This window comes from Monodon monoceros, unplaced genomic scaffold, assembly GCF_005190385.1.
Source record: "Monodon monoceros isolate NGI ecotype Baffin Bay Population unplaced genomic scaffold, NGI_Narwhal_1 Super_Scaffold_6, whole genome shotgun sequence".
In the NCBI taxonomy this organism is placed as follows: Eukaryota; Metazoa; Chordata; class Mammalia; order Artiodactyla; family Monodontidae; genus Monodon; species Monodon monoceros.
In genome coordinates, this window is record NW_021703783.1 from 99,176,978 (window position 1) to 99,191,426 (window position 14,449).

At 60.6% G+C, this 14,449-nt stretch overlaps 1 protein-coding gene across 1 annotated transcript in view; it reads left to right on the plus strand.

Moving 5' to 3' along the window:
- The window catches only part of TAFA5 (TAFA chemokine like family member 5), a 192,365-nt gene extending 181,174 nt beyond the window's left edge, over window positions 1-11,191 (plus strand). The window contains exon 4 of the mRNA XM_029205210.1: window positions 10,301-11,191. Within this exon, the coding sequence (XP_029061043.1) occupies window positions 10,301-10,309 (9 nt within the window). The 3' untranslated portion in view covers window positions 10,310-11,191. The remainder of the gene's footprint in view (window positions 1-10,300) is intronic.
- The last annotated feature ends 3,258 nt before the right edge of the window (window positions 11,192-14,449 follow it).

Sequence of the window (14,449 nt, forward strand, 5' to 3'; positions counted from 1 at the left end):
GTGGAGCTGGACTGGACCAAGTGTGACCCGTGAGGGGCACGGGCTGGTCTGAGCCTGGGGGCCCCGTCCAGTGGAGGCACCTCCCCGCGGGAGCTGGGCAGCACCTGGACAGGATGCTGCAGGGATGCCGGCCTCCCGCGGGCCGAGTGGGGCTCTCAGCCACTTCCCTCACCCAGGACTCAGGCACCCACCCGCCTTCGGGGTAGATGGAGCTGGAGGCCCCTACGTGGGGCTGGGGCCCGGGAGCCTGGCTCGGGGTGGATGAATTTTTTGTGCTGTTGCGCATTTGGTGACGGAGAGCCTTTGCCATCTCACAGCTCAGCAGTCAGACATCCAGCACCGCGTGGCTGGGCTCTCGGCCCAGGTCCCACAGGGCAGAAACCCAGGTGTGGGCCGGGCTGCATCTCACCTGAGGCTCCGGGAAAGAGCCCCGCCAAGGTTCGCTCGGTTGATGGCAGAATTCAGGTCCCTGGTGCTATAGGATTGAGGCTGGTTTCTTTTCGGCTGTCTCTAGAGGTCACCTCACTCCTCGCCAGGCCGCGCCCTGACCCTGGGAGGTGGGTGGGTTCTAAAGGTGGCCTGTGGCCTCCGTCCCCGGTGTCACCTCGTGGCTGTGTTGCATTTCATTAGCGTGGCTCCCCTGGTGGGGTCCCCCCTTACATTCTTGCATTGGCACCACCTCTGTGTTCTGCTTTCATTTGTAAAAAGTGGAGTAAGAACTTACAGGTACTTAGGAGATGCCGTGAATGCAGAGTCCTTCCAGGTCTGGAGAGTCGTCTGTCTCTGCATCCTTTATCTCATCTTGCTTGCCCATCCTCACATGATGTGTGGTTTATTTCCATAATCTTGCTAGCTGCCCTGTGCGGTGTGGGCATGCTGCTCGGCCAGGGGACAAACCCACGGCTGCTCGAGGGGGGCCCTGGGCTGTGTAGGGGTGTTTTCCTGAGAGAAGGAGGCCTGGGCTGCAGCGGGGCTTTGCAGTACCTGATGGATGTCCTCAGTAAACCTCCATATTCTCGGTGGAATCCTATTACCAGCATCATCACTTTATTTAGGACGAGAAGACCAGCATCCCTTTATTTGCTCAGAGGCCGTATAAACCCAGAGGAGCCTAGACAAAGCACCGTCAGGCCCCAGTTCTGCAGGCATGCGGGCGCCATGCAGAAAAAGATGCAGTGGTCCTGGGTGAGGCTGTCGGACGGCAGCCGTGCTCTGCTCACAGCCTCTACTCCTGTGAAAAGGGGGAAACTGTGCCCCTGGGTGCTCCCGTTTCAGGCTCCCATTTAGTGGATGTGGAAACTGAGGCTGTGGCAGCCAAGCCCCTTTCCTGAGGCCACAGGACAGGAAGAGCCCAGCTGAGATTCAAACCCAGACCTGTCTCAATGGGGTCCTTCCTAAGACCCCAAATCTCACCAGTGGCAGACCCCAGGCTGTAGGGAGGGGGCAATGGTGGGGCAGGAAACGCACACTGGGGTGGCCCCAGGGAGGCAGCTGCCGCCAGGGTCCTGGACCACAGCCCTCCGCCCCCTCTGAGACCTGAGTCAGAACGACCTCCCATAGGCCTCCAGGGCCGGGCAGGGAGTTGTCCAGCAGGTACACACGTGCACACACATGTACACATACACACAATTCCACACACCTGCACACACATCGACATAAATGCACATACACTCACATGCACACATCTCCACACACGTGCACACACTTGCATTGACGTTCTTTTTCAAATGCCCATGGAGGCTGTTGTCAGTTTTGTTGGCACCCTTGTATCACTGGGCATTTAATCAACCCCCGGCATCTCTGAGGCCTTTGTAACTCTTTTTTTCAATATGGCTTCTCGTCACAGAAAAGTGGGGAACGAGGTCCTTGGAGATGGTAAAGCCCCTGATGAAGGGTGTGCTGGGCGGTCACTCACCACAGGACCATCCAGTAAACAGGGTCTGGATCATTGCCTTAATGGCTACTTGGTGATCACCCTTCAGAGCCAAGGGTGAATATTTCATCACAGGGACAGCCCAGCTTGGCCCCTGATCTGCCCCTGTGCAGAATTCGAGGCTCAGGGGTGATTTTGCTTTGGTGGCATGAATTCTCAGTCACCCCTCCTCCTTTTACAGGGGCCTTATAACCGGAGCCACCCCTTGTATCAGGATTGGACCTGGATCCTAGCGTTCCTGATCCCAAACCAGAGGCTCCAGAATGCTTTCTTCCCTGCCGGAGGAGGAAACAACACAGCTTGTCCATAATGAGGCAGCTCAACAGAAATAGAAACTGTGGTCCACCAGGACCCAGCCCCCCTCAGAACCCCACCACGCTGGGACGCAGCCTGGTGCAGACTTTCTAGAAACTTCTCTCAGAAGACAGACTCCAAGAACGAGTCATGAGCCAAAGAAAATAAATAAATGGCTGTAAAGATAGACATAATTTTCCCACATCAGAATCAAGAAACAGTATTTTTTTTTAGAAAGAGAAGCTAGACCATTTAGCTACACAATAAATCTGTATTATTACAGCCATCAGCTTGCCTAAAGTAAGGACACTCCAGTCTGCTTGTCTATAAAAGCTAAATAGAACAGCACAAACCTTCCCCCAGAGGGCCCCGGCAGCTCCCGCCCATCCTCCCGCAGCTCTCTGCCTCATGGCACAGAAGGGCTGCACTGTCTGTGCCGTCCCACATCACTTGATGCCCTGGTTCGAGCAGTCCGCTGCCGGGCCCCCGGTCCCTCACGTCCAGGTGCTGCATCCTAGTGGTGACTGAGTGGCGAATGCTTTCATGGTGAGGAGAGGTGAGATGCCTGGAGCAGCCCGGCTGCACCCAGAGCTGGTATCTCATCTTCGGGCTCCCTGCTCAGACCCAGAAAGTCTAAGAAGCAGCTTACGACAGGTGCGGGGTGCGGGGCTTGTGGTGGTTCTGGCCGTCCCCAGGTTTATCCTAAGCTCTTGCTCTCAGGTCTCCTCCCTCCCGTTCTGCTGGGACCCCCATGTCAGCGCTGAGCCCCTGTCTGGCACTTGCTGTGCCCTTGTCCCTTTATCCCCTGAGGCTCAGTCACCCTATGATCTGTGGCAGCAGCCTCGCCCCGGGTGAGCGGGCACTGAATCCGCTCCTGTCCTCCGACCCGCAGGTCCCGCTTTGCGAGGGGGAGGTCAGTGAGCACCCAGACATGCCGACCCTTTACAGTTCGCTCCAGACGGCCCTCCCAGCCTTTGCTGGCTCTCCATCAGCCCAGCGAGGGCTGCGGTCTGTCTGCTCAGGCCCTGGGAGATGAGTGGCTTCGGGTGATCGAAGCCAGGTGGAGGCTTTGTTAGCCAGGGACCCCAGGAGGAGAGACCCACTCCGGCCGGTGCTGAGGCTGCAGGGCAGATGTGGTCCCCCGAGCCCTCACCAAGGGCTGCGGTGTGAGGATGGAAGGATGGGGCTCCCGGGGTCAGACCCTGCGTGTCCCCGTTGGCTGTGCCGCCCTGGGGCTTCCAGACTCGGGCCCTGGCGGGGCCGCAAAGGTAGTGATGCACAGAGCCGCCTGTCTGCTCTGCCTGGTGCAGGGCAGGGCTCGCCACTTCACGCTGCTTCCTAAGCACAAGGGGACGTGTCCTGAGGCCACAGGGCAGGGACGGAACTGCCCCTCCGGCTGAGAGGGCCCTCAGCACCCCACCCAGGCTTCCCCTGTCCACCTGCCCCGCTCCATCCCCTCCCCAGCTTCTCTCCTACCTGGCACCGTCGTGGCCTGGCCCTTCAGAACTGGCCCAGCAAGGTCCCGCCAGGCACTGTCCCCAGCCCTCAGCCCTGCAGATTCCCCAGAGCGTCACGGGCCGGGCATGTTCCATATCATCAGGGCTGTGCTCCCTGTTTGGGGGCAGTTCACGTGACCTTGCTGTGCTGTGGGCTCCAGGAGACGAGACCCTCCACTCCTTGCCTACTAAGGACCCCTAAATATCAGGAGGTGGCGTAGTTGTCATTCTTCTTGGCGTTTAGCAGCCCCTAGATGGGGGCAGAGGAGTGATGGAGATTGGGTGGGGGGGCAGAGGTCCTTAGAAGCAGCCGCAGTGACAAGACACAGGTGCGTCTGGGGCAGCTGGGCTGGTGCTCGAGGGGCGGGGGAGGGACTGGGGCCCTGCTCTCTCAGTCTGGGCATCCTCAGACCAGGCCTTGGCCCTCGTGCTGCCCGCCCCCACTTTGTCCCCGGCCCCGCCGTTCGAGGTGCCGCATCTCTCTGTCCCGTCTCCCCGCCTGTGCGCTAGACGCCAGTGCGAGTTTTCTCAGGGCCTTGGGTCTCCAGGTGGCCGGTCATCTCCTCCCTCACAGCAGGGCAGAGGAGGACGTGTCTGAGCAGCCAGGGCACCTCTGCGGACGATCGTGTGCCCTCCCTCCTCGGGCGTCTGGGACATCCCAGGCTCAGGAGTCAGTTAACCGCACTCCTCGGGTGCGAACTGGCCGGATAAGGTCAGGAAATGGTCCCAGAACCTCAATCACGTGGCTGGGCATGGATGGGATGATGTACAGCCTTTCCAGAAGCTTCTCCCCGGGTGGTTTTTACTCTCTCCGTGGTAGCAGCCTTCATGGTCAAGCTCTCTCGCGCAGGCCATGGTCATCTCACTGCCCCGCAGTTTCTACGTCTCCGCTGTCCGTTAGAACCTTTTGTTCGGGGCTTTCAGCTCAGAACATTGTGCTCTTTAAACAGGAGACTCAGCCTGACCCCAAAGGCAAATGGAAACTTTTAGAGGAAGAGGGAATATCGCTCAGGGGACTCACAGGGCTGGAAGTCCTGTGACTTTTATTTTATAAACGATGCTTTTATTTTATAAACGATGCTTTTATTTTATAAACGATGCTTTTATTTTATAAACGATGCTTTTATAGCGTCCAAATACCAAGAAAAACCTCCTCGTCACCTCCTTGGCCGGCGGGAAGGACTGCCCTGGACGGGAACCCCGGCCGTGTCCACAGCTCAGTCCTCAGACCAAACACTCCCTGGGCTCTCGCCACAGACTGAGAGGCTCTGTCCACTGAGCCCGGTGACCGCAGGGGACGCGGGCAGTGCTGGGCTGGCTCCTGTGTTAGTTTGTCCAGCGTGCAAGGTTAGGTGACCCTGAGACCAGCTCTGTCCACCTCGGGGGCGGAGTCCCAGAGAAATAGCCGCAGACCCCGAGGATGCAGCCCATGACCTTGGGGTGTTGGACGGCCATGCGCAGAGCTGGAGCCGGCTGAGTGCCGGCTGCTTTCCAGGCCCAGGGACACCAGGGTGTCACACAGAGGCTGCAACCCCAGGACACTCTGGATCTCCGCACACCAGGAGAGCAGCGGCACTGGCCACCGGGATTCAGGAAGCTGGGTGCAGCTCCCAGAAAGCCCCTCGGTGGGGAGAGCAGAGTTGAGGACAGCTCCCTGGCAGCAAAAGTGGGGTGTTGGAGCTTTGTCAGTCACCTGGGACCGGCCGCTTTGCCTCCCTGGGTCTCTGTTCCCACTGGGGTAGAAGGTCCTAAAGCCATGCGGTCAAAGGGTGTCTGGGCGATGTTGCATACGAAGCCATGGTCAGCAGGACAGGGGCTCAGAGAGGGTGTCACTGCCCAGTTCAGAGGGGAGGGAGGTGACCCCGGCCCTGAAGGAACCCACGAGGGTTTGGGGAGACCCCCAGTGCAGTGACAGGTCTGACCCATGAGAAATGTATAACCAGGACGAGCAGGTGCCCTCCGGGAGGCCAGCTCTGGCAAAGCTCAGGGCCCTCCAAGGAGCCGGGGCCCACGTCAAGTTTCTTGACCAAGCTCAGCTCGGGGTTGGAGTCACAGGGCTGCTTAGTGGGACTGTCCAGGGGGCCAGCGGAGCAGGGAAACCCCTACACGGGAGCCTTCACCAGGGAGGGGGAGGACGTGGCCACAAGGATGCCACCTGCTGACCTGGGGCAGCGTCCTGCGCCCTCAGAAGCACAGATGGAGAGAGGACCCCAGGTTGGATGCCCTCTCCAGAGACAGGGATCCAGCAGGGCCCTCATGACACAGCCCAAGCATCTGGCCAGGTGGCTGTCATTGTCCTGCCAGGCCCGGGGTCCTTGTCACTGGCCCTGCGCAGGTGGGAGGTAAGGGCCACGTGGATGAGACATGACTCACTTCACATGGGTCATCCCTGGGGCTCAGGATCCCAGGCGGGGTGGGGGGCAGCCTGCAGGAGAGCAGGGGCTGCTTCCTGGGTGTCCCCGGGGTCTGGCCGATTGTCTTGAGAAGACGCTCCCTGGGGAAGGGCGCTGGAGACCAGTGGGCCACTCCCCAGCACGGGAACGTCCTGCCGCCTGCAGGGACCAGCCCAGCGCTGGTTTTCCAGTGAGCTGTGAGGGCCAGCACGGGGCCCTGAGCGGGGACCCCTGTGAGGCCCGACGTGGGCCTCGGCCGTGTGCTTCCCCAGCTGGAAACGCTTCTCTGAGGCCAGAAGGGCTCTGCTGGCTTCTGCAAAGCCTGTGTGGCTCTGCTGGAGCTCGTCCTGGCCATTCTGACGACTTTTCTGGGCTGCAAACCCGACTTCCAGGCCTCTTCTCTGGTCCCGAGGCCTGGGGACGAGCTGGCAGCCAGCACTCGGCTGTTGGCTGGGTCGGGACTTGGGTCCCATCTGAGCACAGCCGCTGCGGACACCAGGCTGCCTCCTGTCTGTTCCTGAAGGCCAGGCAGGTGCCGGGGGCCTGACAACAGAGGCCTCAGAGAGTGTCTGAGCTCTGGCCGGGGGGATCCGGTGACAGCCCACCCTCTCCGGGCAGCTCTGGGCCTGCCTCCCTCCCCACTTAGCCTGGGCCTGGTAGGAGAAGGCAGCAGACATCCAGGGCTCGGAAGTTAGCTGGACGGGCCTCTGTGTCCCTCCAGACCCGCTGGGCTCAGGGGTTCTGTCTCTAGGCTGGCCTGACTGGGGGAACTGGCCAGAGCAGACAGGGGCCTGTATCCAGCCCTCCCCACCCACCCACCTGGGGCAGGAAGCGCCAGAGGCCAGGGTGCGTGCAGGAAAGTGGAGACCCCCCCCCAGGATGGGGGACCTACGGGGGCAAACACCTGTGACTGTAAGAAATCAGTGGAACTTATGTAGTGACTGCATTGCTTCAAGCCGCGAGGGCTTCCTCACGAAACATCAGCCGTGCTTACTCCCCCCAAACGAAAACCTCCGTGTGTGTGCACCATGAATGGAAGTTAAGGGTGGACCAAGCTGGGAGGCAGGCCTACAGTAAACGTGCTCAGGACTCTCCCTGGCCTGTGCACATGGGTGCAGCTGAGATTATACACGCAATCTTGTTCGGATCAGTAAGAAATACAAGACCTGAGCAGATGAACTGACAAGACGGGCCGGTGCGAGTGGCCGGGGACCACGTTGGCAAGATTATTCTACTCCTCTGGTCATCAGGAGAAGTGAAGATGAGCCCTCAGCCAAATCCTGCTTCTCTTCTGTCGAATTAAGGCGGACGTGAAGCCTCTGTCATCTCAGCTCGCAGACGACGAGAAGCAGCCCCCCAGGCGGGGAGCGGGGGGCACTGAGACAGCCCGGGTCCCTGGGAGTCCATCCAGTGGGGGCCCCGTGAGCATGTGTGCAGCCCAGGAATTGCCGATCGCACAGACCAGGCTGCTGACCTGCTCTCACAAACAGTGCAAACGTTCACGCGGAACCCGGCCCTCATCGTACACATGGATATGTTCTAAAGGGTGTGAAGGAAATACACTAAATTTATCCAAATATCTTCTGATACGGAAACGTGGATAGATTTTTATTTTCTTTTTATACTCATGTGTTTCCCCGTTTCTCTACAAATAAGAATTTATACAATTTTGTAGGTAGAAAAAGTAGAATCAGTGCATCCTTTCTTGGTTAACCCCTCAGGTGCCAGTGAGTGACTGTGCTGGACGGTCTCCGTCGTGGACGTGGCTAGACAAGTCGGGGAGGGGACGGCTGCCACGTGCTATGGTCAGCAGGGCGATGGACCTGGACGGGCGGGCCTGCAAGGTCCGAGTGAGGCGAGGGTCACCACCACTCCTGGACTCCTGGGTCAAGCATGTCATGCAAGGAGGCCTTTGCCATACTTGGGAAGGCTGGGGCTGGAGGCGTCCACTGGGGTCAGGGTCAGGGTTCCTGGGCCGAGATCAGCAGCTGGCCAGATGTGGAGAGAGTTCTGCAGCTAGGACCCTACGGCGGTCGGAACGGTGACCCCCCCTCGTGCCCTGGCTCTGCTCCCTGTGCCCTCCCGCTTCTGGGCTGGGCTTCAGGCAGCGGAGACAGAGCGAGGGCTGAGCCCACGCGCACCCGCAACTGCACGTGCAGGTTCTCTCGGGCCCCTGTCACTTCCGGACGTGTGCTCGCTGCCTTGGGGTCCCCCAGCGGCCCTGCTTCCACAGCCCCGTGGGGGCCCTAGTCCTGCCGAGAGGGTGGGCGCCTGCCAACCTGGAGCCTCAGGCAGCCTTGAGTCCCTTGGGGCTGGGGGCAGAGAGCTCTGACCCTCCCTGGACACCCTCAGCTCTGGTCCAGCTCTTCCATCAACCTGCTAGGTGTCCTTGGGCCTGAAACACCTAAATCCAGTTAACACTCCCTCACCACTGATGCATTCGGGGCGCCCGCGTGTGCGGGCTCCGCACAGAGCTGGGGAGGAGACAGCACGGTCCGGCGGGGGCGTCAGGGAAACCTGAGGTTCTCAAAGCTGCTCCTTTGAACCCTGTGCCGGCCTCGGGGTTCCAGGGCCACGGGCTTGGAGGAGGGGGGCTAAGCTGAGTCCTGTCTGGCAGGTGCCCTTCCTCCTGGCTCCTGGCTGCTGTCTGGGAGCTGCAGGTGGAGAGCAGGGTCCCTGCAGGGGCTCTGAGTGCAGTGTCGAGGCGCTGTCAGAGCTGGGGTGGTACGTGCAGCCCAGCCACCTGGGGAGGGGCCTTGTCTGTCCTGGAGGACGGCAGGCCGGAGGCAGTCAGTCCACATTCCCCCCGAGCCGGCCACTGAGGGAAGACAGTGAAGATGTGAACAGTGCTTGCCCGGCTCACGGCCCCCGGCGGCTAATTGCAGTGTAGGACAGGACGGACGGGCAGCGTGAGGCCCTCAGGGTGGGGCCTGGGGAGCGGCCCGTGTGAGCCGGACAGCCTGCACACAGCCCAGCGGCTGAGGACTCAGGAGGAGCCAGGAGGCCGTGGTGTGGTCCGCGTGACAGGGACAGGGGCCTGTGATGTGGGCGGGGCCTGGTGGGAGTGTGACCGGGGCCGCAGGCAGGTGGCAAAGGGCCGGGGCTCAGGCCGGATGGGGTAGACGCGGGACCAGCCCGGAGGCGGACAAGCAGCTGCAGGGAGAGGGGAGGGGCTTTCTGGGGGAGGTCTCCCCAGCACATCTGGAGAGGCCCCACCCGGGCCATCACACCCGCTGCGTCCCATTCCCATGGCGTGTGTGGGACCCCTAGAACACCGTCCACTCCCTGCAGAGCTGGGCCTGCTGGGAGTCGGTACAGGGAGGTCAGCCCCATGCGCCTGACCCAGGTCCAGGGTCCTAAAAGGCAGTGGCCACCAGGATACTGTCTGTGGGACCCCAGGCCTCGGGGTCCCTGCCTCAAATTGGGGCCACCCTAGGGGATGAGGGAGCCAGTGGTCCAGCGGGGACATGGGACGGGAGGCTGCTGGACACAGGTCCCACCACCTGAGGCTGTGATGCTCTGTGGAAACCACACTCCCTGCTTTCCTGCCTCCGTCACTCTATAGGTGATATCTCCGCTGCCCCAGAGCAGAGGCTGGAACCCTCACATCACTTCACGGCTGTGAGCTGGCCTGTTGTGTCGCATCTCCTGGGACTCTGGGGTGCTGGGTGTGGGTGCTTGGGGCCTCATCAACCAGCATGAACACCCCAGCTCTGCAGCCTCCCAGGGGCTCTGTAGGGGTGAGACACACGTGTTTCCATCACTCTGCTCTGTGCAGTTATGCAGTACCTGCTGTGTACAGGGCACAGTGCAAGACACGGTTAGGGAAACAGTTGGATGCAACTCAGACCCGAGGCCCTGGCCAGCACGGGGCGGAGGACACGCAGCTCACACTGGCCGCTGACGGAGCTCCAGTGCATGCCCCCATCATGGCCAAGGGCGGGGTCCCACCCAGAGCCCAGAGGAAGGGGGTGCCCCCGGGCTGCCCTCTGTGACAGGCGTAGGGTTCTCCTCCAGCACTGGGGCCCGAGATCTGGTTTTTGTCCTCGAGGAAGGCTGCTGGCATCTTTCAAGTGTGCTGTCCGGGCGAGGCCAGCCTCGTGGACGATCTCTGGGTTCCCGCCATGCCCGACGGGAACCCTTGGTGTCTGCGGAGGCTGACAGCTCTCTTCTCTGCCCCTCAGGTCTCCTGACAAACGCAGCCCCACAGGGGCCCCAGGAGTGACTCTGGCTCCCTGGAGAGGCCACAATCCTCAGTCGGCCGTGGATGCCACCCACCCTCTGCCACCCGCCCACCCTCCGCTTCTCTAGCCTGTCAAGGACAGCCTGCTTCCTCGGCCGCCTGAGCTGACTCTGTCCGGCCTCCCCGAGGAGTCAGTCCTGGGACATACAGCAGGGCTGCGCCACCGGGCGTCCCTGGAACCTGGCCTGGCCACCCTCCCGGACACAGACCAGGAGGCGGAGGCAGCTGCAGCCCAGCCAGCCCGAGAGAGGAGGACAGCGCCGGGCCCGGGGAGGACTGAGTCTCGGGCGCAGAAGTGGCCTCTCCTTGTGCCCCAGACTGTCTGAATCGCTTTTATTTTCTTATCCTTTCAGTATATTCAATAGACCAAAGAGCAAAATCTATTTTAACGCGGACTCGTACTTACCATCAGAGTCCCTGGGTTCGACTGGGGGGCACGGGGGCAGAGACGCGCTGGAGAGGCACAGCCCACGAACGCTGCGGGGCCCCCGAGCAGCCGGAGGATGCGGCCGGAGGACACACGGCCGGCGATGTCCCCACGTGGACCCCGCGGGTGCGCCTGGCCGGGAGCACAGCTCGCTGTGCACACCTGCTCCTCTGTACTTAGATGGACTTCCTCGTACTAAAATCACTTTCTGTTTTAACCAGTTAAACACGCCTCTTTGCAGCTCCGTTCTGATAGTGGGATAATCCAGGATTCGCCAAGAGCATGTCGGGTCTCCCATGACTGCTGTCTCATCCGATCACCATTTAGCTCCCGAAAGCAAATTAAAGAAAGCGAAAGTAACACTTGTTTGAAAGAGATCATTAAATGTATTTTGCAAAGCCGAAAGTTATATATTTAACAGTTTTTATATGTTGTATATTTGTAGAAAATCCTATTTAACAATTCATGTGGTAGCCCCGGCCGTCGTGAAACGTGGGCCGGGGCTGGGGGTTCCCGAAGTCTCTGGGGAGGGCGGGCCGGGGGACCGGCATCCCCGGACGTAGGGGCGCCCGGCACCGCCGAGGGGCAGGACTCTGCGGGCAGCGAGCTGAGGACCAGGTCTGGGGTGGCACAGGCATGCTGGCCGGTGCCAGCGGAGAGGCCCGTTGCCTTTTGCTGGGTTTGGGTTGGGTGGTCCCTGCCCCCTGGGGCTCTGTTGTGGGAGTGGCCAGTCCTTTGATCACGCTTCTTCCAATGGATTTTGGTTCCCTTTTTCTTACCCCTCTCCCGTTGATGCAACGTGAAGGCAGTTTGCGGCCGGCCTCGTCTTCTCAAGCGGACACCCTTATCTTTCTCAGTCTTCATGTCAGAGGGTGGAGACAGCGGGGGATGGGGGAGCCCCCATCTTCCCACTTCCCTCCTGCAAGGCGGGGTCACCAGGCCCCACGAATAAGGGACAGTTACGGTTTACCTTCCCCTGTCCACCCTGTGCCAGGTCCCTTTATTTTCCTGAGTTTCAGCTTAAGTATGCTACCTAAGAGTCCAATTAACAGGAGTATTATGCTAGGTCTATGCTACTAAAAAAAAAAAAAGGATAAAAAAAAAAACTATATAGAAGCTGCTCCAGCCACCCATAGACTAAAGACAGGAGAGAAAATCCATTTATTTAAGACCCATTTCAATGTCCACGAGTATATAATTTACCTTCGGTCACCACAAATTCATGGGTACGTGTATCCTGGGGTAAAAGGACTGGCCGAGGTTGGGGTTTGTCATCACAGAGGAGGCGGCCTACGCAGCGTGCTGTCCCGAGCTGGCCAGCCCCAAGCTCCGCGGCCTGGGCTCACCCCGGGGGCAGCGAGGGAGGCCCCGGGAGGGTCGCCCGGCACAGCCGCCAACGTCCCCACCACCACCCCCCTCGCCTGTTTCTTTTGACAGTGGGTGTAGACACCTTCCGAGGGCAGAGGTTGGGAGATTTGATATGTTACAGCATTTTTTCCCTTGTTTTACAGTATTCAGTTTTGTGTCGATTCAGCTAAATTATGAAAATAAAGAAAAACTCCTTTGATAAGCATGGCTTTTGTTCGCTGGCCGCGGTGTCCTGGGACAGGGCTGTCGCCGGCGTGGCTGGTGGAGACAGAGCCCTGGGCACAGGTGGTGACAGGGCCTCTTCCCGGGAGGCAGGCCCACCGTGATGGTGCACAGTCAGGAGCCCTCCAGGTTTTCCTGGACCCCCAAGGATACTCCCTGAAGCCCAGCCCCCGGCGCGTAGACAGCGTCTGGCCCGTAACTACTATCCCCTGGGAAGCCGTGTGCTCCTGGCCAAGCCAGTGGGAAGTTGACAGACACGTCCATTCAGCCCTCCCCCAGGGTCAGTGAGCCAGGCCCTTCCCGCACATGCCCCCAGTTCCAGGAGCAGAACCCCACTCAAGGGCTCCAGAAGGGGACCCTCGTCTAAAGGACCCCCTTCCCCGCGAAATCCGCTCGGACCTCCAGAGAGCACTGTTTGGCATGTTCAGGATCCATCACCTACAGGTGTGTGTGCATTGGGGGAGGCCTTGCCTGTCTGCTTCCAACTGCTCTTGATAAAACGTCAACCCTGGGACCTGCGGCCTGGGGGGCGGGCCGCGGGCCATTCGAGTTCTGTGCTTGATTTAAGGAGACCTCACTGGCCTTTGGAGCTGTTACAGGGAGTAAGGAGAGCCCCGCCCTCTGGCACAGAGCCGGGCTTGTCCTGGGAGGTAGGAAAAGGACAGAATGCAGACCTAGCTGCTGCCACAGGGACCCCCAGGTGGGCCCTTCCCCTCTCGAGGGGGCCTGGGTGCCCTTGCCAGAAAGGGCCTTCCCCGGGGGGTGTACCTCAGGGAGCGGCTTGGGGGCTTTGCCATGGAGCCCAAACAAGGCAGGGCAGCTTGATGGGGAGAGGGGCCCACCCTCGCCTCCGCCCTCTGTCCACGCGGAGAAACGAGCTGGAAGGGGCCGGGGTTCACGTGCAGGAGGTGAAGCAGCCCACGGGAGAGCCGCACGCACAGCCGCTACTCCGGAGACTTCTGGGCAAAGCGGGGGGAAAAACAAAATCGTGAAGCTAGGGAAAAGAAAAGAGCTTCTGGGCCACCAGGGCTCGTAAAAGCGGACACGGGTCTCCAGCCGGATCCAAGGGTGTGTACCGGTCAGGATGGGTTGGGTGGCGCTGCAGGAACAAACAGTCCGCCTGTCCAAGTCCAACGTTCCCCTAAGCAGGGCTCTCCCCTCCTGCCCCAAGCCCGTGTGCCTGCTGGGGACGTCTCCGTGATCGGGGGACACGCAAGCACCCAGAGCCGCCTGCAGAGGCTTCTGCGGGAAGCAGCGTCTGCCTGCACCTCCTCTGCTCCCAGCCACGCCAGACGTCCCAAGTCTGGGGAGAGTCTGGCTCTGCCATGGAAGCTGCGCGTCTGCTGTTCGCTGACCTGAACTGCTGGCCTCAGTCTCCTGACCCACCAAGTTCGAGAGGCATCGTTGCTGCCCACCTCCAGGCTGGGGAAAAGACGTGAGGTCCACCTCCCCGTGTGGGGGATGGATGGTCACGCACTCCCTCCACGGCCCGTCCCAGCCCTGCTGTGACCTGAGGCTGAGACGGGCACGGTCGCTGCCCCCAGGAAGGGGAGGATTCAGACCGTCCTCCCCGACTGCCGGCTGGCCACTCCCACAGCCCCTACAGGACAGCCTTGCCCGAGGGCAGCGTTCCTTTGGCATACGGCCTGGCCCTGGGGGTGGCCGCCCCGCTGTGTGATGGGAAGGGTGGGAATCTGGCGTCAGTCCTGTCTGAGCTGCCAGCAAAGCTGAGATGCGCCTATTCTCTGGGCCTCAGCTTCCCCGTTGGCGGAATAGAGGGAATTGGGCCGAGTTCACCAGGTTTCCTGAAGATCAAGGAAGACCGTTCTCATTCGGCACGAGACTCTCCTGGCGCGCAGGGCGGCGTCCTTAGAGAACGGGAGGCGTGTTTATTTAGGGGCGGCTCTGTGATTAGTGCCACCGGTGCACTGCTCCATCTCTCAGAACCCGGTCCTGAGGCCACCTTTAACGGCTAGTCTCCATGGCCACCTGTTGGCCTGCATCCTGGCTCTGCCTCTTCGAGGGTGTTAATGTGAACCCAGGCTGCAGGCAATGGCTGTGGGGCAGGTGCAG